Source organism: Staurois parvus, unplaced genomic scaffold (assembly GCF_062004578.1).
Source record: "Staurois parvus isolate SC_StPar_1 unplaced genomic scaffold, SC_StPar_1.0 ptg000639l, whole genome shotgun sequence".
In the NCBI taxonomy this organism is placed as follows: domain Eukaryota; kingdom Metazoa; phylum Chordata; class Amphibia; order Anura; family Ranidae; genus Staurois; species Staurois parvus.
Window position 1 is genome coordinate 4,512,060 of NW_028318435.1, and position 25,406 is coordinate 4,537,465.

General features: G+C 42.5%; 1 protein-coding gene across 2 annotated transcripts in view; it reads right to left on the reverse strand.

Moving 5' to 3' along the window:
- Positions 1-25,406, reverse strand: part of NAA15 (N-alpha-acetyltransferase 15, NatA auxiliary subunit) — a 59,264-nt gene that overhangs the window by 5,694 nt on the left and 28,164 nt on the right. For both annotated transcript variants that reach the window (XM_089693904.1, XM_089693903.1), the window contains exons 12-19: positions 24,482-24,634; positions 23,224-23,352; positions 22,582-22,795; positions 21,335-21,528; positions 20,700-20,808; positions 12,999-13,097; positions 1,875-2,018; positions 768-865 (exon numbers count right to left, since the gene is read on the reverse strand). In XM_089693904.1, coding sequence (XP_089550030.1) covers positions 768-865; positions 1,875-2,018; positions 12,999-13,097; positions 20,700-20,808; positions 21,335-21,528; positions 22,582-22,795; positions 23,224-23,352; positions 24,482-24,634 — 1,140 coding nt within the window. The remainder of the gene's footprint in view (positions 1-767; positions 866-1,874; positions 2,019-12,998; positions 13,098-20,699; positions 20,809-21,334; positions 21,529-22,581; positions 22,796-23,223; positions 23,353-24,481; positions 24,635-25,406) is intronic.

Genomic DNA, 25,406 nt, shown 5'->3' on the forward strand with positions numbered 1-25,406 from the left:
GTACCCACTGCGCATGAGCGAGTAGCGCTGCGTGAACGGTCCTGTAGTCTTCTGGGACTTGTCATGTGTCCAAAAAGACTACGGGGAGGGAGAGAGGGAGGACACCTTTCGTTTCCGATCGCCTAGGTGATCGGACCAGAAGTGGGAACCTTTCAAATTTGGGTACCCGCTCCCCAAAGGTGCCAATCCTTAATGGGGAGCAGTCCTTAAAGCGGAACTTCCCCTATTCGGTGGAGCTCCGTTTTAATCGTGAGTGATGATGGATCTACACAGGGGGACATTTTTTTTCCATTTTTATGTTTTTAGTAAATGACTTGCACTACTTTTTGTGACTGATTAGTGTATTATGTAACCCATACTTCACACGGGGGGGAGGGGGGGCCAGGATCTGGGGAGCATCTTGTTAAAAAGGGCTTCCGGATTCCAATAAGTAACAGAAAATGGTGAATGAATGATGCGGCCATGTGTCCGGAACCTTGCACAGCCACACTCTTTTCAAAAAGTGACAGTGGGTGTGGGGAGACAATACCCTGCCCGCTGTCACAGGGAGAAGGGGACTGGAGAGACTGGCGGCATGAGCTGGAACATGTAATATGATCCAAAAGATGAAGTTCACCTTTTAACTACCAAATGCAAATTGATGGGACTTGGCTGCCTTTACCAGCTAGCTTAAATTTGAATTACATAAGAAGTGTGCTCCCCAAAAGCATTCAGTCATGACCGTACAATCCACTAGAAACCATCATGCAAGAGTACAAATTACTTACTTGGAGACTTTGGTTAGCAAGGGATTCATCCAATGCTGTTGCTAGCTCTACTGATCGCTTTTGACTAGAAGGGTCCAGATAGTACATCATTTTGGCAGCTGTAACATAAACATTCTTATAAATAAATGATAGGTAACAATTACAGTCAGACCAGCCATCCTGAGGATGATATTAAAGGATATACATACGTTTGTCAAGTTTCTAAGAGCTGTCAGACTGGTTCATGTCACAATTCAGATACAGTGTACTGAGCACTGTAATTAGCTATCTAACATCAGATCTACTTTCATTTTCAAATTTACCTTGTCACAACAGGTGCTGATTGGTATTGACTCACTTGGAAATCTATCATTTGTAGAAAAATCAGAACTAAGGAATGCCCCCAAAGCAACTCCCACTGTCATGTCAGGCTTCAAAAACTTATGGAGAAGCAGCTGCAGGGGAAAGAAGGGAGTGCTGACAACTGATGGGCTCCTAAGGGTGGCGTCACTGCTCCCAGGCGTTATCGGCTGTTAAGAGCTCTCTCCTCTTCCCTGTAGCTGCCACTGGCTCACGTGACCAAAGTGGTGCGGCCTGAAAATAGGTAAATGCATACATCTTTCTTTCACAGGTTAGGAGGAGAAGGAGCATTTTTAAGATTATGGAAGTATAAACTGGAATTCCACTTGAAAGTCTTCAAAATAGACATAAACTTGCCTTTTGTGACCAGAACAATTCTGGTCACAAGCTAAACACTCCTTTTTCAGGTGATCACTTAAAATTCCTTCAAATGCCAGTTGAGGGTTGCCATGTTTAGCTCCCTGCCTTTGCCCTTAATTACAGCTTTCCCTCCAAAACAAATGTAAATGACCTGCAGGAAAACGATGCTGAATTTCTAAGAGTTTCTTAATCAATACACTGCATCATAACAGATAAAGCATAGAACCAAAGTAGGTCACATACAATAAAGGGGATGATCTACTACTGAGGCTCCTGACACTTTCCCATTACATCTAGTGCTCTCTATTTGCTCTGATCTATGTCAGTTGTCTTTTCTTTGGTGGAACCTTATCCAAATGAACAAAGGGGGAAAAAAAAACATATGGATGGTGTGTGTTTAGTAATTACCTGATAACCGGTGGGGTATTGAGTCCTTGTTCTCTTTTAGGAAAGCATTGTTAAAATTTGCAGGACTTGTTTCACCAGAAAGTCTGCTCATTTCTTGTTTTAACACTGTTCTAACGGATACATTTAGTTCTTTGCTCTCAGATACTGTATTAGGAGGAAAAAAAAAAAAGCATTTACAGTTTACTTGAAAACGAGGCGTATGAGTAAACAGAACAAATCTAAACTGCTCTATCACATGAAATCGCAGTAACGCACTAGTTTTAAGTATTATGCCAATGATGGGCCTCACGTATCCATGTCAGTTCTAAGATTTACAGAAATTCCAAATGTAACTTCCAAGGACAGGTTGGAATTGCAGCAACGTGACAGTTCTTGGAATGATACATACAGCCCAAAGTCAGTATCTTCAAACGGGATCTCTTATTTCTGAAGTATCTTATAAAGCCAAAACATAGCAGCAATAATATAATCTTACAATACAATGATCTTTTAACTACTTCCCACCCAGACCAATTCTGAAATTCCTCTCCTACATGTAAAAATCATCATTTTGTGCTAGAAAATTACTTAGATCAAACATTATATATACTTTTTAAGCAAAGGGCCTAGAGACTAAAATGGTGGGTGTTGTAATTTTTTATGTCACACAGTATTTATGAAGCTTTTTTTTTTTTAAAAAAAACGCAAATTTTGGAAAAAATATACTTTAATTTTAATGCAAAAAATATATAACCCATTTTTTGGAAAAATATAAAAGATGATGCTAAGCCAAGTAGATAGATACCTAACATGGCACACTTTAAAATTATGCAAGCTTGTGGAATGGCACCAAACTACAGTACTTGAGAATCTCCCTAGGTGATGCTTTAAAAATTTTCACAGGTTACTAATTTAGAGATACAGAGGACATCTAGTGATAGAATTTTTGCTCACGCTAGAACATTCGCTGCCATACCTCACATCTGTAGTTGGAACACCGTTTACATATGTAGGAATGACCCAAATATGCATTCTATCTGGGGTCTATAAGCCCCAGATCTTTCCTCTACCCTGGAAAGCATGAGATTAATTAAAAAAACAAAAACAAAAAAAACACTGATCTCATGCTTCCCAGAATTAAAAAAAAAAAAAAAAAAGGCAGTGTATTCATCTGTGAGAACCAGAAGTGACATCATGATGTCACTTCCGGCATACCAGGACCAGAGAGACATGATAACCCGGCGGCTTCGCTGGATCAGATATCGGACTCCCCCATTGCATGTGAGAGCCCAGAGAGGTGTCGGGAGGGGGTGGTCCCCTCCCACTGCCTGTAAAGCAATCCAGCGGCTGAGATGAGGCCTGTAGCTACAGGCATCATCCCAATACAACCACAGAAAGTTCAGAACATCATATGACGTCCCATGGTTAGAATCGGTTCAATGAATTAAGTGTACCCTTCCAAAATCATTTGCTGTAAATGAGATGTTTGATCAATTAGCATTTTCAATGAAAAGGACTAAATGGCCATGCCTGTAAACCTAACTGAGCTAAACCAAATATTTACAATTTATGCATGTTATTCGGTACTTTAGATACTTTTCTGACACAAAGTGTCAAAGTGGAAATTCATGCTGAACCACTTGAGTACTAGCCTGCAATACCCCTTCATAACCCGGCCATTTTTCAGTTTCCAGTGTTGATAGTTTGACAATTATACGCTCCTGCAACACTGTACAAAAAAAGTGTATACCGTTTTTGAGAAAAAGGTAGAAACTTTCCTTGAAAAAGGCCAAAACTGATTTCTTCTTTTTCTGTTAAAGTAAAAAGACCAAGGCAGTACAAAACCCCCCAAAATGAATCATTTTTGGTAGGTGCACACCTCAAGGTGATCTTTTTCCACAATTTTTCTTAAAAAGAAACGTACGAGCATTGAGGGGGTTAAAACACTGAGCCTGTTAATAGTGCACTAGATACAGTTAGGTCCATAAATATTTGGACACAGGCACAATTTTAGCTTTTTTCAGGTATTTACCAAAACATATTCAAGCTATAGTTATATAATGGATATGGGCTGAAAGTGCACTCTCAGGTTTAATTTGAGGGTATGTACATCCAAATTGGAGGAAGGGTTTAGGAATTACAGTTCTTAAGAGTAGCCACCCCCCCCCCCCCCCCGTTTTTCAAGGGACCAAAAGTAATTGGACAATTGAATTAAAAGCGGTTTCATTGCCAGATGTGGGCTACTCCATTATTTCTTCATCAATTAAGCAGGTAAAAGGTCTGGAATTGATTCTAATTGTATTTCAAACTGGAATCTAGTGCTGTGAACCTACATCATGCGTTCAAAGGAGCTGTCCATGCAAGTGAAACATGCCATTGTAAAGCTTCAAAAACAAAACAAATCCATCAGAGAGATAGCAGCAACATTAGGAGTGGCCAAATCAACAGTTTGGTACATTCTGAGGAAAGAAGAACCCACTGGTGAGCTCAGCAACATATAAAGGCATGGACATTCACAGAAGACAACAGTGGTGGATGATCGCAGGATCCTCTCTATGGTAAAGAAAAACCCATTCACAACATCCAGACAAGTGTAGGACACTCTCCAGGAGGTGGGCGTATCATTGTAAAACAACCAAGAGAAGACTTCACCAGAGCAAATACAGAGGGTTCACCACAAAATGCAAACCATTCATAAGCCTGAAGAATAGAAAAGCAAAAAAACATCTAAAAAAGCCAGACCAGTTTTGGAAAAGCATTCTTTAGATGAATGAAACTAAGAATAATCTGTACCACGCCTAAATGACGGGAATAAAAAAGTGTAGAGTAGGCTTGGAACAGCTCATGATCCAAAGCATACAACATCATCTGTAAAACATGGTGGAGGCAGTGTGATGGCATGGGCATGCATGGCTTTCAGTAGCACTGGGTCATTGGTGTTTATTGATGATGTGACAGAAGACAGAAGCAGTTGGATGAATTCTGCAGTGTTTAGAGATATACTGTCAGCCCAGATTCAACCAAATGCAGGAAAGTTGATTGGACGGAGCTTCACAGTACAGATGGACAATGATCCAAAACACACTGAAAAAGCAACCCAGGAGCTTTTGAAGGAAAAGAAGTGGAATATTCTGCAATGGCCGAGTCAATCACCTGATCTCAACCAAATTGAGCATACATTTCACTTGCTGAAGGAAAAACTAAAGGCAGAAAGACCTACAAAGAACAACTGAAGACAGCTGCAATTAGAGCCTGGCAAAGCATCAGAAAGGAGGAAACCCAGTGTTTGGTAATGCCCATGGGTTCCAGACTTCAGGCAGTCATTGCCAGTAAAGGATTCTTAACAAAATATTAAAAATGAACATTTTATTTATGATTATATTCAATTGTCCAATTACTTTAGGTCCCTTAACAAAAGAGGTGATGGCTGCTCTTAAGAGCTGTAATTCCTAAACCCTTCCTCCAGTTTGAATGTACATACCCTCAAATTAAACCTGAGAGTGTGCACTTTCAGCCCATATCCACTATATAACTAACTATAGCTTGAATATGTTTTGGTAAATACCTATAAAATCTAAAATTGTGCCTGTGTCCAAACATATATGGACCTAACTGTATATTATTGAGGGGATTAAAGGTGAATTGTTACTGAAGAGACAAGGTGGGCGAAGAGATGTGTAAGGCAGCCAATACACTGATTATTTATAATGGAGAAATGAGTCTGGTGGTCGCACATCCAATAACATCACCTTTATTTCGCACATACGATAAAATCACCTTTATTGAGTTTTTATCTGAATACACTCCACATACAGTAGAAAAGAGAAGACAGCAGACAAACAGATGTGTTTCACGCTGACATCAGCTCCTAATCATACACTAATAATTTGTTTTTGTTCAACCAGTGTGTTGAACAAAAGAAAAACAAAAAAAAAATGGATTTTTTGCTACTCACTGTAAAATCCTTTTTTCTAAGTTAATTGATGGACACAGGCTTCTTTAGCCATGACCAAACAGGGTTTTACAGCACCACCTACAGGAGCAGGACACTAGGCAGAAAAGAAAAACGACACCTCCTATGGGCAGTCCTCTCTAGGCATAAAACCCAATCTCTGCTATAGGCCTCCAGTCAGTCACAAGCAGTGCCAAAGCTGCATAGAGGGGTGGGTGCTGTGTCCATCAATTAACTCAGAGAAAGGGATTTTACAGTTGAGTAACAAAAAATCCTGTTTTCTCTTACATTCATTGATGGACACAGCCTCCTTTATCCATGACCAAACAGGGATGTCCCAAAGCAATGCCACAATGAGGGGTGGGCAAACTAACATATGGAGAAAAAACTACCGGACAACATGTCAACACTCAACCACCCCAAGTTGTTCCCAAGAGACCTAAACAGCCACCTGCAAAACATATCAGCCAAAAATAACATCAGAGGATGCTGACACATCAACTGTGTAGAACGTAGCAAACTGTGCACAGATGACCAGGTCACCGCTTTGCAAACTTGAGAAACAGACACCTGATGTTGGAACGGCCAGGAGGCGCAATCACCCTGGTGGAGTGTGCCAACACGGGGAAGGGAGGATCGCGTCCCCTAATAGGATACCCCTGCACAATTGTCTGCCAATCCAACAGAAAATAGTGTCAGGTGAGACCACCGTGCCATTCTTCTGACTGTGAGCACAAATAGCGACTCAGGTCTCAGAAGGCAGCTGTCACAGAGAGGTATGGGTAACATGCGCGAACCACAACCAAGGAGAGCAAAGTCACCTCCTTAGGGCGCAATGGCCAAGGACACGACAAGAGACGTGGAAATCCAACACCACCTTCGGAATTAAGCTAACCGGCTTCGGAAATAGAGCTAACCGGTAAAACCTTTGAAACCAACAAATACATGGCCAAAAAGGACATGCTCCCCCCCTTCCCACAAAAAAACAAAAAAAACAAAACATTAAGAACGGAAACTTGATCGTTGATCGGTACTCAAATCCAGCATCCCATCAACGTAAGTTGAAAGAAGGCCAACACTCAAGACACCGAACTGAAAGATGGAACCCCAAATCTTCGCACCAAATGATGTAAGCTTTCCAGATGCAATGTTAACTCTTCTGGGGAGTAGTTTGCATAAACATATTCAGATCACCATGCAAGACAACCCTCAGCCCTTCAGAACCTGGCTTTCAATAGCCATGCCTTCAAACCCAGTAATGGTAAAGCAGGAAGGAGTTTTTGGTTTAGGCGGAATGCCAGAAAATTCATGTCCAGTGACCCGCCACCGACAACAAATCTGATGGGACACCTCCAGATGAAGGGGCCACTCTCCCTGATCCTGCAGCAGACAGCTGAGATAATCCACCTGGCAGAATTTGACACCTGAAATGTGCAGTCAAAACAGACAGAGCTAGAACAAACCTTTCCACCCATCATAAGATGTGGGTCGCCTCCAGTGCTACTGTTGCACTTCTCATACCTCCCCTTAGGTGAACCTTCCCAAGCCTCAGTGACAGCCCAGTCAAGCTGCCCACGGAGGCCAGTGACCCTCGGCTGAGTCAGATTCCAGGGCCCATCCCCAAACCAGCAGGCTAGCATCTGTAGTGACTACAGTCCAGCAATGCGGACCTCCCTTTTTGTAGAGCCTGAGACTGCAGCCACTAGCAAAGAGGCCCGAGTCAACTGCTCGGAATTGGACTGTCCAGAGAAGGGGAGACTAATTCCATGTGAAAATAGTTCTGTCTGCAGCGTTCTCAGATGAAACTGGGCACTGGGCATATGGAACCGCTGCAAAGGTAGCCACCAGCAAGCCAAAGACCCGCATGCAAAACCACAGATAGGCCTGCTGCAGGACAAGAATTGTGGGACTGCAAACTGAGCTTGTGGAGGTGTCTGACAGGAGGCACACCTTAGCCTGCTCCAAATCTAGAATCTGCCCTGGATACTCCAGGCAATTGGAGATTAACACAGTCTTCCTGAGGTGCAGGATCCACCCAAAGTCCTGTAGAAAATGCCTAGTGGTCTCCACACTGGCCAGCAGGGACGAATTAATCTCTGCACATAGAAGCAGTTGTCCAGGTCACCGCTTACAGTGATTACTGGTCACACACTCCAGTAGGCCGCAAGTTTCAGACAAAATTTTTGGCCTGCCAGACCACATGGTGTCCCCCCACCTGTGGGCAACCCATGCAAACCACCATCGATGGGTAGCTGCATGGCACCACCCCCCACAAAAAGCATCTCCACATCCACAGAGCCCCTCACAACCTGGAGGGGGTAAAGAGGCCTATATAGGGAAAGAGCCAATCCCCCAAAAGATGGCTGCTGCAGCCCACAAGAAGAAAGAAGGGAACAGGACACAACTGGCTTACCACACGCTGGTCAGACTGGGGTGACAACCAGATCTAGATTATCCAGCCCCTCGCCCAGCCTGACTGTTGATAGAAGAGTTCACAGGACAAAAAAAAAAACAAAGGCAAAAATTCCATGAAAAATTAAAGGAAAAAGCTATGGGTCCACAAATCCAAGCAGAAAAAAAATGGCCATACTCCTGAGACACTAGGCAGAAATGACTGGAGGCCAGTAGAGAGGGGGCTTTATGCCTAGAGAGGACTGCCCATAGGGGGTTCCAAGTCTTTTCTACCTAGTTTCCTACTCCTATAGGTGGGACTTTAAAACCCTGTTTGGTCATGGATAAAGAAGAGGGGGTTGTGTCCGTCAAAGCACGTAAAAGAAAAATGAACTAATTTCCCATACACACATTTGATGCGGGTGGGTGAATCCTTCCCACTTTGGTGTTGTATTTTGACAGGGGGGAGCTATCAGAACACAATGATTAAGCGTTTCCGGCTATAGTCAGCGGCACTCATCATTCAAGAAAAACCGGACAGGCTGGTTGTACAGAAGTTGATCAATAGGTGGACTGAAATACAGCTAGTCTATGCTGAACTGGATAATTTTAGAACCATGTATAGCTGGCTTAAGAAAAGAGTGGGAGGAAAAAAAACAATTAAAAAATGATCTCACAGTTAGTGAAAATGAATGAATGGACCATTAATTTCCCATCCATAACTTATCACTTACTCTGTTGTAAGAGGAAGGGGATGTACCAATAATGTAAACAGCAGCATGTAACTGCTGAGATTGCAGATAAGGTATCAAGCGGTTTGTTACACTGCAATTAGCAGGTGCAATCACCACCCAAGGGTGCTTATTCACCTAACATTTATAAACATCTCCAGGAAACGGACAGTCCATCAATCCAGCATTTATAAACATACATTGGTAGAGAAGTAGAGAATAAACAGGTGGCGCACACACCTAGTGTATTATCCAAGGTTTATTGAAAGGAGTGGAAAATAAAAACATACAGACGAAGCATGTATCTAAAAATCATTTGCATAATGACCATGGCCACGAGCACCAGCAAGGCTCCCATCATCCATCCACTACACATCTGCATCAGAGGCTGGTCAGCAGCTCTGAGGAAAGAGATTTGTCCCCGAAACGCGTCAGCCATTTGACCGCACTGACAGTTGGAACACCTCGCTTGCCGTTGTGGCCATCTTCATTATGCAAATGCTTTTTAGATACATGCTTTGTCTGTATGTTTTTATTTTTCGCTCCTTTCAATAAACCTTGGATAATGCACTAGGTGTGTGCGCCACCTGTTTATTCTCTATCTAGTGGCTGATCTCCCAGTCTGAGGAGGGCTGCACCCCTGAAGCATTTCCTTTGGTTGTCGCTGTCCTTGCTCCCTTGGCTTCCCTTTTGGCTGTGCATATCCTGAGGCGCTGGAGAGTACATACGATATTCGATTGGTAGAGACGTGGTACAACAGGAAATATACTGTGGTGCATAGTAGTGTGGTTGATTTAGACTGGCACCCAAATGCTCACATCTTTCAGAACACTAGCTGTGCTTTGGGGGAGGGAGTAACACACCACGACAAAGTGAATTTGGCTAACGTTTAGGAACAAGGTCAGCTTTAAAGTCTTGCCATGCTTAAAAACCCCCCCTTTGCCCATACTCATGTCTAGGGGGTGGGGGAATAGGGTAATTTACTTTCCTCACAATAGCAGGCTTCTGTGCTCTTCTCCCAGGCTGTGGGTGGTCCCTCGTCATCCTTACACAAAATGCAGGGTGACTGGTCCTGCACTGCACTTGATAACAGTGTGCAACTGCTGGCTGCAGCATCTTAGAGGAGAGGCTGATGAGCACAGTTGGAGCGAGCCTGCTGGAGTGAGGAATAAGGTAAGTAATACGGTTTATTCCTATACCCAGTAGACTTAAAGAGCATTTAACCCTTGCAGTGAGCTGGGGCCCCATTGCAAGAATAATTTTGGATTAGAATTCCTGTAATTGGGCTTTAATATTACAACAAAATAAATCACAAACTACAGGATGGACTCCTGCTTCTCATGGTAAACTCCTTTTCTCGGAGTCTATTGAGGGACAATGGAAGTGTTAAATTTCCAGGTTATACTGTCACCTACAGGAGGACTGGATGGACAACGGCAGACAAATATTGCTTGTCAGCACAGGAAAGCCCCTCTTACTACAAAGCATGCTTCAGTTTTGTAGCAAAGCACTGAGAGCATCATCATTAAAACACAGAGGGGTGGGACCTGTGTTCCTTAATGGACTTCAAGTAAAGGCTTTTATGGTAAGTACAAAAATCCTATTTTCTATCTTGTTGATTGAGAAACACAGGGACAATCAAAAGCAATAAACTGAAGGTGGGCAACGAGTAACAACAACAAACTGGAGCTTGCCTGCAGCGCCTTATGCCCAAAGCTGTTTCAGATGCTAAACATCCATTTGGCAGAACCTGTAAGCAGAGGCCTGATGCTAAAAAGCCAAAGAGGCATTTACAGCCCTAGTAAAATGGAATTTGACAGGAAAGAGATGAATACAATACTTTAGACCATAAGCTTCAGGCTGCATTAATGAGTGAATACATGCAAAATCGTGTGCATTTTCACAAAATGTGCAAAAAGCTACGTTGCCATTGCAGTGCCATTCATTCATGGCACCCCAAACACAGCAAACAAGTAGTGTGGTCTTGCATGTGCAGCAAATGCGAGTCTAAAAAAGGCACAAAGCTCCAAAAGGATATAGCACCTCAAAGGCTAATCAGCAGTATACATTTATTAAGGATGTAAAAAGTATGCAACACATCACATAATCATGCAATGCAAGTACCCTATTCCTATCCACCCCTCCTCCCTTCCAGCCCTCTACCCCCCCACCAATCCCCCCCCCCCCCCCCATGTCATCCCACACAACCCTACCCCTCCCTCCCAGGGCAACCCCATCTCTCAAGAGGATTATTTATTGCATACGGACATTTCTGGAGTTCATAATTGTTTATTATATTGAATATGGTTTTTTTTTTCTCTTTTCTCCCTAACACCATTTGCACATGTATATTAATCACAATATTGTATGAGTTGGATATTTATTTATTCATTATCACATTAGTATGGGTAATTAACACAGGAGCGCAGCACTATTAATTTTTATTAATATTAAGGGCAACCCCAGCACCCCCACAAGCCCTCCCTCCCTAAACCAGAGCACCGATCCCTAAAAGTCCCCCTGGCCCGTAAGAATAGATAGAAAACCCCCAGAAAGTCCCACTGTGGCAGTGCCTATATTATAGAATTATCTATGAACATATAAATCCGGCTGTATGGAGAAGTTCCAACATGTTAGCGCTGAGTATCGCTTCACAGCAGGAGGGGAAAGCAACAAAAAAGGCAACCTGAATTCGTCCAAATATGTGCAATTCAGTTTATAGCTGCTGTAGGTATTCCACTAAGCTCTATCTCCTTAGTACATCTCCAAAGCCTTGCAAGCTGATTGACTATGTATGCCTTTAAATCACAATGTAGGAATCTTGTACCAGCACAGTAGTAGTGAATGTGAAACGATATCACCATGTGGAGACAGCAGATGTCCGTACATACACTCTCAATGGCTGGATAATACAATGTCCATGTGTAAGTCCAGGTTGGCACATGTTCACTGACTAGGCTAGAGAGCCGGCGTGCACTCCGGCATCTCACAGGGTTATCACACGAGGAAGGAGGACGTGATCCCTTCCACCTACATGTTTCACCTCTTCCACTGACCGGGGCTTCTTCATGGCGTAGATTAAGATTATGTGATGTGTTGTACACTTTATGTCCTTAATACATTTATGCTGCTAATTAGCCTTTGAGGTGCTACATCATTTTTGGAGTTTTTTACAGTAGTAGCATTGGTTTTGGATGCACCTCCCCTTTTTCAGGGGGACTACGCTTTTGGCCAGGGGGTGTCTTTACTTCTCTGCCATGTACAGCAGCCCACTGAAATGAATGCACGACATGTTAAGTAGTGTGAATAGCAGGCTAATCGATTGTCTTAGCGTCCTAGAGATGGTGGAGTATATAGCAGGTGCACCTATAGCCGATTATGCCACTAGGGACAAATCACCAGTGGCAGGATTGCTTAAAAGGCTGCCTGCGTATCGCTATGGATTTGTTCCATCTGGAGCAAGATGCAGTGAGATGCCACCAACATCGGTCAAAACTCTGCTGAATTTCGATTGCTAGTGATGCAAGTGGCATCTCGCTGTCTCAGGTACAAAAGGAGTGATACAACAGAAACAGACCGCTTCTTAGCATTTCTGCCACAGCAAATTTTGACAAATTGTTGAAAGATCACTGGGAGAGCCACCAGTGTGTATCATCAGCCCAATGGACACCATGTGGGATGGACAAAATGGATATCGGTCTTTCTAAAAGAAGCAGTGCCTGAGATGTAGATTTTCACAGCCCAACCCACATCCTGGAAATAGATTGAAATTTCCTTCTGAGAAACTGGAGCCAGATAGAGAGATGGCAGAACAGCTGAGGTGAAAGGCTTAATTACAGTTAGGAACACTGCCCACAAGAAGACATACAGAAAATAATTTAGAAAAAGACCTGTAAGACCTGGCTATTACGCAGCAGAAAATCACTGTTGGTAGAATACCTGATAAACATGATTCACCCTCAGCCGAGAAAGTTAAATGAAAAATGGTCAACCAATAAAAATTAAAGTAATTTGACAAATATTCTACCTTTCTTTGCACTAGTTTTAAATAAATAAGGTCACAGGACTTACCTGCACAAAAAAAACGGACCAAACACTGGTGGAGCCAAGGATGGTTAGGATCTATGGCAAATGCCCTCTTAACAGACTGCAACATCAAAAGGAATTTTTCTATAAAAAAACAGGAGGGAATATTTTAGTAGGAGACACTTTGGCAGAATTAAAGCATGTCAAAATTCAGATGCATATATTCATTTTCACATTCTACAACCCCAATGCTAAAAAAAAAAAAAAAAGGACGCTGCATACAATCTACATAAAAACAGAAAGCAATGATTGCAAATCTTAAAAACCTATATTATATTCAAAATAGAAAACAAATTAAACATTTAAAACTGAGAAAATGAAACATTTTAAGAGAATAATGTGTTTTAAAAAGGCAGAAACGGTTCTCCACAAAGTTGGGACAGGGCAACAAAAAGGTGGCAAAGTGGTACTAACAAGGAAGAGCTAGAACATTCTGCAACAGGTCAGTAAAATGACTGGGTATAAAAAGGGCATCTTCAGAGTCAGAGGAGTTGATTTACTAAAACTGGAGAGTGTAAAATGTGGTGCAGCTGTGCATGGTAGCCAATCAGCTTCTAACTTCAGCTTGTTCAATTAAGCTTTGACAAATAAAAATAAAAAATTTGAAGTTGATTGTTTTCAATGCAGAGCTGCACCAGATTTTACAATTGCCAGTTTTAGTAAATCAACCACAAAGTGCCTCAGAAGAAATGATGGGTAGAGGTTTATCAAACTGTGAAAAGCTACATTTAAATATGATCTAACAGATTCAGAATAATGTTCCTTGACGTAAAATTGCAGACTATAAATATATCAAAACGCAGTGTTGGATGCCCATGACCTTTTATGCCCTTGGACCACACTGCATTAAAAACAGGCATAATTCTGTGATGGACATCACTGCACGAGTTCAGGAATACATCCAAAAATCACTGAACACAGTTCGCCATGCCATCCAAAAATGCACGTTAAAGCTCTATCATGCAAAGAAGCCACCATATCTGACCATGACCCAGAAACAATGCCATCTTCTCTAGGCCAAAAGTCATTTAAAATAGTCTGTTGCGGGGCGTGGCCTGGTTATGGAGAAGAGAGGATGTGCAGCCTGAGAGCTCCCGCTTTCTCGGGGCTAAACGAAGCTTCACAGGGCATGGACGGATCCTGCACTACACACTGAGATGCCGGGGAGGCAGACCCCCACAGACCCACTCTGGAGCACTTGATTCTTATTTTGTCGGGTCCCTGGGATCGTGCCACGAGGAATCCAAGACGGCGCCAGACCGCCCGACTATCATGGCCTCTCCTCCTGTCGTTACCTATGATCAAAGGGATACCACAGGCTCGGGTCAGGTATGCAACAACAGCCCTACTACATCGCACGCTTCCACATTGCCCTCGACTGTGGGTTCGGTCCTGGACAACACTGTTGGAGACTGGGATATCAGAGAGCACATTAGGGCCCTCCCTAATAAAGCTTACATGATTCAGTTAATTGCCACTGTTGAATCCTCGTTTAAGGAGGCCATAGACACAGATAGTGCGGGCCGATATCACTGCTGTAGGCCACAGGGTGGAAGCTGTAGAAACTGCTCATGAAACTGTAACTCACTCGGTTACAAAACTCGGGGAGGCCTCCCGAAAGCAGGAACATGTGCTTGACTCTTTATTGACACAGTTCGATGACTACGAAAACCAGGAAAGGTGCAAAAATACACGGATCCGTGGTTTGCCTGCGGCAACTCGAAAGCAAGATTTGGTGTCCACACTCCAAAGGGATTTTCAGTCTGATTCTGGGAGACTCCACTGCTACACCGGTAGAAATCGACCGGGCGCATCGTGCCCTACTTCCACCGCCACAAGATATTAATAAGCCCAGAGATGTAATATGTCGTTTACATAAATATGGTGTTAAAGAACCAATCATGTCGGCTACGAGGGGCAAGCAACATGTCGATTTTGATAGGGCCCACCTGCTGCTCTTTCCTGATTTGTCCAGATGCACCCTCATGACACGGAGAACCCTAGGTCCGGTCTTGGCCTTGCTACGACAGGAGGGTGTGTTATACCGATAGGGTTTCCCCTTCCGTCTTACTGCCTGCAGGAATTGGAAGACTGCTGTTTTGCGCACCAAAGATGACCTTTCTGCATTCCTGGAAACTCTGGAGCTACCTTAAGTGGACTTCCAAGAATGGCGATACTTTAGTGATGTGCAAATTCCTATGGGCCCTGATAGCTGGAAACCGGCTCCTCAACGCAATGTTTAGTTTTTCCGTTGTCCTCTGGACCAGGCCTCCTGGAATAGGGATCTTGGTCACCCCTTAAGACTGTCTGAAAAGTGTCTTCATTGATAGTAGTTTCCTATAATGTCTGTGGTCTGTGCTCCCCTTCTAAGTGGGGGAAGCTTTGGCAGGAATTACTCTGCATATGCCTGACAGTGTTGCTGCTCCAGGAGAGCCACTTCACAGGGGCTTCCGCACCCAGGCTTCCTCAATCCGTATTTAATCAGTGATTCTCCTGCCCGTCCCCGCTCCCTAAAACATGTGGAGTGTTGACTGCAGTCCATAAATCCTGTCAGCTAGTAGACGTGGAAGGTAGATTTTTGTTCCTTAAGGGTACCATTAATGGGGAGGTTTACAGGTTTGCTAATTTGTATGCTCCTAACCGTTGACTTTCTAAAACGCTGAAGAAACTACTGACTTTTAAGGAAGTAGTCCTAGTGTTGGGTGGGGATTTTAACCTTCCCCCAGACATTTATCTAGACTCTTCATCTGGGAAGTCGACCTTTTCATTTAAAGCTCTTAAACATTTTCGCAAGTGCTTGCAGGATCTTCACCTAGTGGACAGCTGGAGGGTGACCCATCCTTCTGACAAGGACTATAGCTATTTCTCCCATGTTCATAAATCTTAATCATGGATTGACCTCATTTATCTTGATCAATACCATTTAGGCCGCATTGGTGCCACGGAAATTGGCTCTGTAACCATTTCTGTCCACGCTCCGGTTTCGCTGACTCTGAATTTACACTCCCTCCGCAGATCTGCTTGGACTAGGCGATTAAATGAAACTTTACTGGATGACGCCGCTACCTGCACCGCCATTGAATCCTCAAATGCTACTTACTTCCAACTTAATTTCACTGATGAGGTTTCGTTGGGGACGTGGTGGGAGGGCCACACAGCAGTAATTAGGTGAGATTATTGCTCACAGTCCCCAACTCAAAAAAAGCTAAGAGCTTAGAAACCGAGACTCTGCTCCACAATATTCGCTTACTTGAACAGACTCTTAAAAGTAGACTCAGCCCTTCGGATTTGTCTGCATTGAAGGATCTTAGGGCCAAGCTGTCGTACTGCCTTGAGAAAAAGGCTAAAAATAAGATGAGGTATTATGCACATAAATTTTATGAGCATGGGAATAAGTGTGGCCGTCAAAAATGGCAGGCCTTATCTCATGTGCATAAGCTGATAGTTCCTGACAAACCTGTAGTTGACTCTACTCGTATTGCAGATGCTTTCAGGGAATATTATAGCTACTTATATAATATTAAACGGACTCCTGACCAATCCCAGACTGTTCCCCGTAGGACCTTTATTTGTCAATATCTTGGTGAGGTGAAGTTCCCCCGCCTGGCGGTGGACGTGATCACAGACTTAGAGCACCCAGTCACTCCTCTTGAGGTAGCCTCGGTTATCTCAGACCTTCCTAATGGTAAGAGCCCGGGACCTGACAGCTTTTCTAATGCTTATTATAAACGCATGGGTCACCTTCTAGCTGGGCCAATGAGTGAATACTTTAATGCCCTCACGGCCTCCTCCCCTTTATCTAGAGAAGCCTTGCTAGCTCATATTGCTGTTACTGCTAAACCAGGGAAAGAACCCCCTGTAATGTCAAAACTATAGTCCCATTTTGTTGCTAAACTCTGATGTTAAGATTTTTTCTAAGCTTTTAGCGACTAGACTGAGGGAACTCCTTTCCAGGTGTCATCCTCCTGATCAGACGGGGTTTATTTTAGGCCGTGAAGCCAGAGATAATACGAGCCCTGAATGTCCTTCATTGGACCTGTTTTGGTCCACATTGTTTCTCCTTTCTGGCGCTGTGTTCTTATTAGCGCTCATTACAAAACTCTGCATTTGGGATGGTATAGGAGTGCATTAGTGTGTATGGAATGGGCAGCTTGCACATCTGGAAAGGCACCATCAATCCCGAACGTTATATCCAGGTTTTAGAGCAGCATATGCTTCCATCCAAAGACAATGTCTTTTTCAGGGAAGACATTGCATATTTCAGCAGGACAGTGATAAACAGCATACTACATCCATGACAACAGCATGGCTTTGTAGTAAAAGAGTCTAGGTGCATAACTGGCCTGCCTCAGTTCTCCTCAGTTCCCAGACATTTACAGAGTGTTGTTAAACACAATCATGGTATACCTGGCCCTGCACCAACCCGTTTGAGACATTTTTTGCCATCGATTTCAAAATTACCTTATTTTTGTTATTAAAATGGTACATTTTCTCAGTTTTAAATATTTGATATTTTTCTATTCTCTATTGTAAATAAACCATGGGTTTGTGAAATTTGCAAATAATTGCAATCTGTTTTTATGTAGATTTTACACATCATCTCAAATTTTGTATAATTGTGGTTGTAGTTCATTTATGACCCAGTCCTAATAATAGAAACCATCTTAAAGTTTGTGACGATGCCCACACATTTACCTGCTTGAATTCTGTGACATGTATAAACAATGTCCTGTAAGCAGACACTGCTATGTCACAGAATTCACAGAGCCTAACATCTGAACTACAGAGGTGCTGAGAGGAAGAGTTTCAGGAGTCTGAAGTCAGTACAAGAATCACTGCTAGCAGGCAGCAAGGGATATATAGTACTTAGAAACTGAAAGTAAACAGCAGCGGAGATGATGCAAAGCATGCAGGGAATCCAGGAAGTTGAGAAAATGAAAAGTGTATGCAGTAAACATGGGACTTCTTTAACTATTGTGTTCAGAGGTCACTGAAGTCTGGATGTCCAGGCCAAATGTAGCACTGTCAGAATGTGCTAGTTAACTTGACTACAACTGACTAATCTGCTTACCACAAAATGTTGTTTAAAATTTCTTAAACTGTAATAAAAGCTGTTTTACATAATATATATCTACTTTTTATTATAAGCCAACAAATGCACCCACAGATATTTTTATATATAATATGATTATTAATCGTATATATAAATACAATTATTGTTAAAGTGGTAGTAAACCAGATTAAAAAAAAAAAAAAAAAAACTTCCCTTGCTAGCCAATGTCATGTGAAACCTACCTTAAAACGAAGCCCTCCAGCGGCACGCTGTCACCGCTGGCAGGGCTTCCATCTTCACTGGGTCCTTCTTCCGGGTTCACAAGCTTCGGCAGCTTAAATGGCTGAACTGCTATGATGTCACTAGCATGGAGCTCTGAACGAACGGCACAGGCACACCGTACCTTCAGAGCGCATGCGCCAGTGCTGCTTAACAAGTAAATATTTATGAAATGGTGCACGTTTGAGATATTTACAGTACCTACAGGTAAGCCTTATAGGTAATAATTACCTGCTCTGTGCAATGCACAGAGCGGTCCCTCGCCAATGCACTCAGCTCCTCCTCCCTTCCAAAAGGGGGGGGGGGGGGGCAGGCGGAAGGAGAAAGGGGGAGGGGGGGGAAGGAGAAAGGGGGAGAGAGGGAGAGGGGGGGAGAGAGGGAGAGAGAGGGAGAGGGGGGGAGAGAGAGGGAGAGGGGGGGGGAGAGAGGGAGAGGTGAGGGAGAGAGAGGGAGAGGGGGGGGAGAGAGAGGGAGAGGGGGGGGAGAGAGAGGGAGGGAGGGAGGGAGGGAGAGGGAGGGAGGGAGAGGGGGAGGGAGAGAGAGAGGGAGGGAGAGGGGGGAGAGAGGGAGGGAGAGGGGGGAGAGAGGGAGGGAGAGGGGGGAGAGAGAGAGGGAGGGAGAGGGGGGAGAGGGAGGGGGAGAGGGAGAGGGGGGAGAGGGAGGGGGAGAGAGAGAGGGAGGGAGAGGGGGGAGAGGGAGGGGGAGAGAGAGAGGGAGGGGGAGAGAGAGAGGGAGGGGGAGAGAGAGAGGGAGGGGGAGAGAGAGAGGGAGGGGGGAGAGAGAGGGAGGGAGGTGGGGGGGAGAAAGAGGGGGAGAGAGAGGGAGGGAGGTGGGGGGGAGAAAGAGGGGGAGAGAGAGAGGAAGGGGGGGGGAGAAAGAGGGGGAGAGAGAGAGGAAGGGGGGGGGGAGGAAGGGGGGAGGAGAGAAAGAGGGGGAGAGAGAAGAGAGACAGACACACATACACACACACACATACACACACACACACACACACACACACGAGGAGGGAGAGAGAGAATACAGCACCATAACAAACAATGACACTCTAAAGCCGGGAGGCAAGGAGTCATTTGGTTGTATGGTGATGGCAGCCAGTTTGTCTGAACCATGGCAACGCAACTCTGATCCAGAGCCTCCAGGAAGAGATGAATGTTCACTTCCTCCATACCCCCTCCACCTTCCTCCCTCCGCTGCACTGCTGAAGAAAAAGGTAAGGCTTTGATGCAAAGGGGAGACCGATTGGGGGCTCTGTGAAGGTGTGACTGCATGATTTGGGGGATATCTGTGACTGGGAGAAATCTGATGTGATGGGGGAACCTTGGATGTGAAGGGGGAGGGGTTCCGATGTGAAGTTAATTTCATCAAGGCAGTTGTGTGCATTGTCTCAGTCTCAAGTTTCCCACTGATTAGTAACATTTAGATTTTTCACAATTTAGACAGGGATGGCTCAAGATTCCACATACTTTCAGGACCCGTTGACACTCCCTGTGATTCTGCCCCCGATCTCAAAATGCTCTGCAAAAAATACAAAATTGCACAATGCATGTTCGGGAACCATTCATTTTCAACGGCACCAAAACGTGGTGCGGTTCAGGCATGATAATTTGCACTGCAATCGTAGCAAACCGCATTGTGCGAAGCTTGGTGGCCAAAAGAAGCTCCTTCTCCTTTTTGAGCGTCAATCTGCATTGCGTTTTAGTGCCATTGAAAACGAATGCCACCCAAACAGGCATGTGTGATTGGTAATTTTTACAGAACATTTTGGGATCGCGTGCAGAATTGCTGCAATTCTGCCCAAGATCACAAACGCGCAAGTGTGAACTCAAAGGATGCCACAACTGAAAAAAGTTGATAAACACGGTTGTAGACTGATGTGCTTCAGAAACAAAATTCTTACTATTTAGCCTGGGTTCACACTATGTGATGCGGGACACTGCATTTAATTAGCACCACATTCCTGTGCAAATTACATGTAAATGTCTGTGCGGTGCAATTTGAGCCATACATTTTTTATGGCTCAAATCGCATCCGCATCAAAAAGGTGCAGGACCCTTTTTTAAATCCGCAGCTGAATTGCATAGCATGGGTGTTCTCATTCATGTGATTTTTGTTTGCGATCTGTTTTGGGGTGTCATTAATCATTGACACCCGCACGAGGTCGCATGAACGTGATGCAATTGCAATGCAATGCCGCATTGGTGTGAACCAGGTCGAACACTGTTCTCCAATGTCTTTGTATAGATATAGCCTTGTCATACATGTTATTTTTTTGCAATAAAACAGCTTTTATACAAAGTCCAAATATTTATGAACTCAAACTTTTCAACATACATACAGAACATATGTTCTCTTACCTTTCCTGAAATATATTTCAAATGCATATAGATGTGTTTCTATTTTGTTCTTAACCAAATTCTTTAGTGGTGTTAAAAATTTAATAGCTTCTTCTAGTGGATTTTCCACCTGCATGAAGAAAAAAAAAACGCCTGATTAAACAAAAACATTGGCGTCAAAGCCAAGAGCATAAACAGATAAGACAAATACATAATATAATAATATGATGCACAGAGAAGATATTTATAATTTTCCTATAACATCAACATATATTTGAATTCTTTACAACAGATTAAAGCATAAATTCATATGACCTTGTGCCAACGTCCTTAACACCTAATGTCCCAACTACAGGCAAACTAGGGCTAATGTTAGGTACTGTAAGACACCTTGTCTACCATAATGTCTGGATTGTGGGAAGATACATTTATTAAACACCGGTACTCAGCTGCTGATCTATATTAGTCTCTCTACTCATAACCCCACCATTTACGCTCACAGCAGCTCTCAGGCTACTACTGCCTGGTGTGCTCTGGTAGTCTTTTTAATCAAAATTTCCACCATTCATACTGAAGAACCACTCTCAGGCCACCACTACTTGGTGTCGCTGATAAAACACATCCAGCCTTGGAAATCTATTGCTTTCTGAAAATACCTTTGCTAGCTTTTCAGGAATGAGTTCTTCCTTTGGGCCTCCTATCTCTTCATCGTCGTCCTCCTTTTTCTTCTTCTGGTTCCTTTGCTGTTTCTCCTTTTCGGCATTCTTTTTCTCTTCTTCCAGCTGAGCTTTTTTCTGAGCTCTCCTTTGCTTATTTCGCAGTTTCTTCAGCTCTTTGTCTGACATATTGGCTAACAAGGAATTCAATGCATACAAAATTAAAGAGCTAGTCCACCGAAGGTGATATTTCAGTTCAGCAGGACTGGTCTATATCTTGGGGAATCCATCAGCAAGATCTCCTAACCATATTTCCTACCTCCCTCATGTACTACAAGGGTGTTTCTATCTCCCTTCTGCATACTCTATATATTGAAAGTTCAATATGAAGAGAAGCAGAAGGCAGCAGATGTGGAGACCCAACAATCTCATCATCAGAACCTCTGAAAAACAAAAGAATCTACAAAAAACTAAAAGTTTTAGGTACACTAAACCTTTAACAGGGTCCCCCCAAACAAAGCATAAAAAGAAAATTAAACTTAAAATAATTGAAAAATAGAGTAATTCACATAAGAATACAAGTAGATAATTCAGTCCCCTATGTGTAATGGCAATAATACAGCTCTTTTGCTTGCAGCTCCTATCCTGCTTTTTGCATTGCTTGGTAAACTAACAAACACCTGTAAGGTAAGAACTGGCTATAAAAAAAACATTTCCTAGTAGCGCTTCAATTTAAAAAAACAAAACAAAACTGGAACTTCAAATTTTCTAAAAAATCATTTGGTGTGTATTTTAAATGAAACTATTTTAGAAAAGAGATATGCAAGAGACCCAGTATACTGAAGCTTATCGAACATATAATAATTCCCGCTTCATAATTCTGATGTATGCTGGTCATGATCAATGTACACATAAGCAGAAAAGTTAGGCACTGCTTTAAATAAGTCAGCACTCTCTTTTTTTATGTGCATATCTGCACTAATGCATCTACAGATCCATCTCGGATACCTTTTTTAAAACAATGGCCCTTTAGAATGTCACTTCATGCATGCCAATGCTATGGTTCTTGACCCTCTTTACAGAGGTGGAAAAAATAGTCCTATTGTACCATAAATAAAAAGGCAAAAGCAAGAATAAAAGATGGACAAGTTAGTCTGAAAAAACAGCTTGCTAATGTAATAAGGAAGTTAAACTGAGCTATATTAGGTTTTAATGACAAAAAAAAAAAAAAAAATGTTCCCACATACCTGTGTCTGCCTCATGCTCCTTATTCTCATCTGTTAAAGGGTTGTCATGAAGTTTCAGGTAAATTTCTATAGCGATCCGGGCAGCTTTGAAGTAAAATGGGTGCTGTCTGAGCACGTCCTCTAACTTTAACAAATCCACATATGACCTGAGTGTAATTTTTCTCATACAATAAGTGTGGAAGTCAAATTGGTCATCAGTGATCTCTACAAAATGCTGAAATAAAATGACAAAACATAATATGCATATTAGCTATGTGCACACTAAGCAGAATTTATACGAATTCAGATCAATTTACAGACATAGCCCCAAATTAAGGGTGGTAATAGTCGTTTCCCCCCACACTACCCTAAAAAATAAAATAGAGGTGGCAAGGCTAAGTGATTTCCAGCAAGTCTGAATTGAAGATTATAAGATGTAAGAGGATAGCAAAAAAAAATAAAAATAAATACATTTGGACCAACAAATCCTCCATGTCCACTTCCTACACTTACCATGGTGCCTGTAGAAGAAACAGCCAATTTGTGGGGTGGCCACAGCAACTTTTTTTTTTTTTCTTCTTTTTAAATAGCTGAGCTGTGATATATAACGGAATACCTGCCTTTTCTAGGAGATATATATATATTTATTATATGTACACTTACTCGTTCAATTTCATGGCATTTCTTAAGTGCTTCACCATACTTGTTCATGGATTTATATGCTTGCGCACACTCTGTCTGGAACCACATGCACTGCATTTCATTCAGGTTCTCCACGGCTGAAGTGCCTTCCTGTAATGAGAAGGGAGGGATGTTATTTTGCTGCACTACTTGCTTTGAAGGTATTGTTTTAAAGTTTGTTTACTTCCTGAAGACGCCACCAGGAAAAACATACGTAGAAGCGTGATCCTGTCACTTCTGGGTTCCCATGACGTCACAATTGGTCGAGCGAAAGCGAGGCTTGAAAATGCAAGACCAGCCATTTTTTTCGGATCACACAAGCTATACAAACTGGTGCCGGTCTTTTTGGGCACCTTTACATGTGAGTGTAAAGCTATATGTATATTTACTATGTAATTTTTATAAATATTACACCTTGAATGCTTAACCCATTTGATTTATTTGAGCTACTTGGAGCATCACCTCTATGGTTAAGGAGTGCCTGGTACTAACAGCCCATTCACTAATGCTATATCTGGAATCTTGTCAATATCCAACTGGGGTCAACACCTATGATGTGCTGATGAACGGAAGGGATATTCTAGGAGAGCCTGCTGTCGGTCTCCTATTCCTATTATAACAATGCGGTAATTGAACACGTGAATTGGGGTCAACCATCTCGGGTGAGTGAGAAATTCACTTATTTCATCTGCACGTGGTGAAAGCGCACAGATTTTGGTCTAAAGCAACGTATCTTTATGGGACTGTCACTATATATATTGTGATCAATATATATCACATATATAATCATCAAATGTTTATTATTGTTTAGATTTTATTGGGAGTATGTAATATCACATTTGGTTTAGTACTATTATCTGCTAAAAGATGCAGAGAGTTGATTTATTTAAAATTTTGTTGCATGGTTGCTTTAGCGCCTATCTATTCACGTTTATGAAAACAGAAAACCTGTATCCCAGTTTCAGTTACCTGCCCCATCCCCTTGCTGAGTGACAAAATCCTACAAATCAGCTCTTAAACAGTTTGAATGCTACCACTGCTTTGCCCTTGAAAAAAACAAGGGAGTGCTCTCAATTTTTCCCAATCTTTCAACTAATATATTGCTCAAAATACTATGATATATTGATCAAAGTTAGGAACACTATGGTAAGAACTTCTTAATTTTATTTTAAATTTACAAGCAGAGAACAAAAATGTGCCAGAATGACATAACATTTTTTTAAAAATTAAGGATACATACCCTTGTAAACTTGGAGCACATCTCCTCAGCATCCTTTATCAAGTTAGCTTTCAACATGTACTTTGCACACTTTGAGTTGATAAACCTATCTGCTGTGTCCAGGGCTTGAGCTTCATCCATCCACCGAACAGCCTCTTTAATATTACCAGCATGCTAAAAAAAACAGAGAGAATACCACTGTGAAACATAACACATTGTATCACTTGAGACAGATAACTATTAAAAATACATTGTAGGGAGGATTGGACATACTGTGCCTATAATTTTTGAATCTCGGATTATTGTCAGTATAGTACGTTTCTTGGATACCTAAAACACTTCTTGTTCGCTCCTAGACTAGCTGGTATCTGGAATTTGACATGTTTTTGTACAAACCTGTGCCAAGTCAAAAAAAAAAAAAATCCAACTTCACTGATGGGGCCCCCTAACCAATGAAGTATGTGCCAGTGCTATACACAGCATAAGTGGAAGGGTGTCACCAAAAAACCGTTGTACCAAAAAAATAAACAGGGAAAAGGCATGGACACCACAGCAGCTAATGTCCAAAAATGACTTAATGATAATAGCGGGCACCGATATATATTATTTTTGCTATGACATTTTATATTATCAATAAATCATTGTTTGGATGGTAGCTGCTGTGGTGTGTCCATGCCTTTTTCTTGTTTCTTTTTTTTTTTTTGTGACCCCCCCAAAAATTAATTCTCTTATATGGAATAGAAGATTTTCTACTATATCAATACACTGACATTTTTTTACTTATTAACTACTTCGCACAGGGCAGTGTTCAGACACTGCAAATGAGGCAAAGAGAAGTGCATTATGGGAGGCCAGGAGAAGACTGTGTAACCCCTCACCAGGAAGTTTTAGGTAATTCACAAGACTGTATTAAAGTAGTAGCATTGCAGACATGGGTTTGAAATTT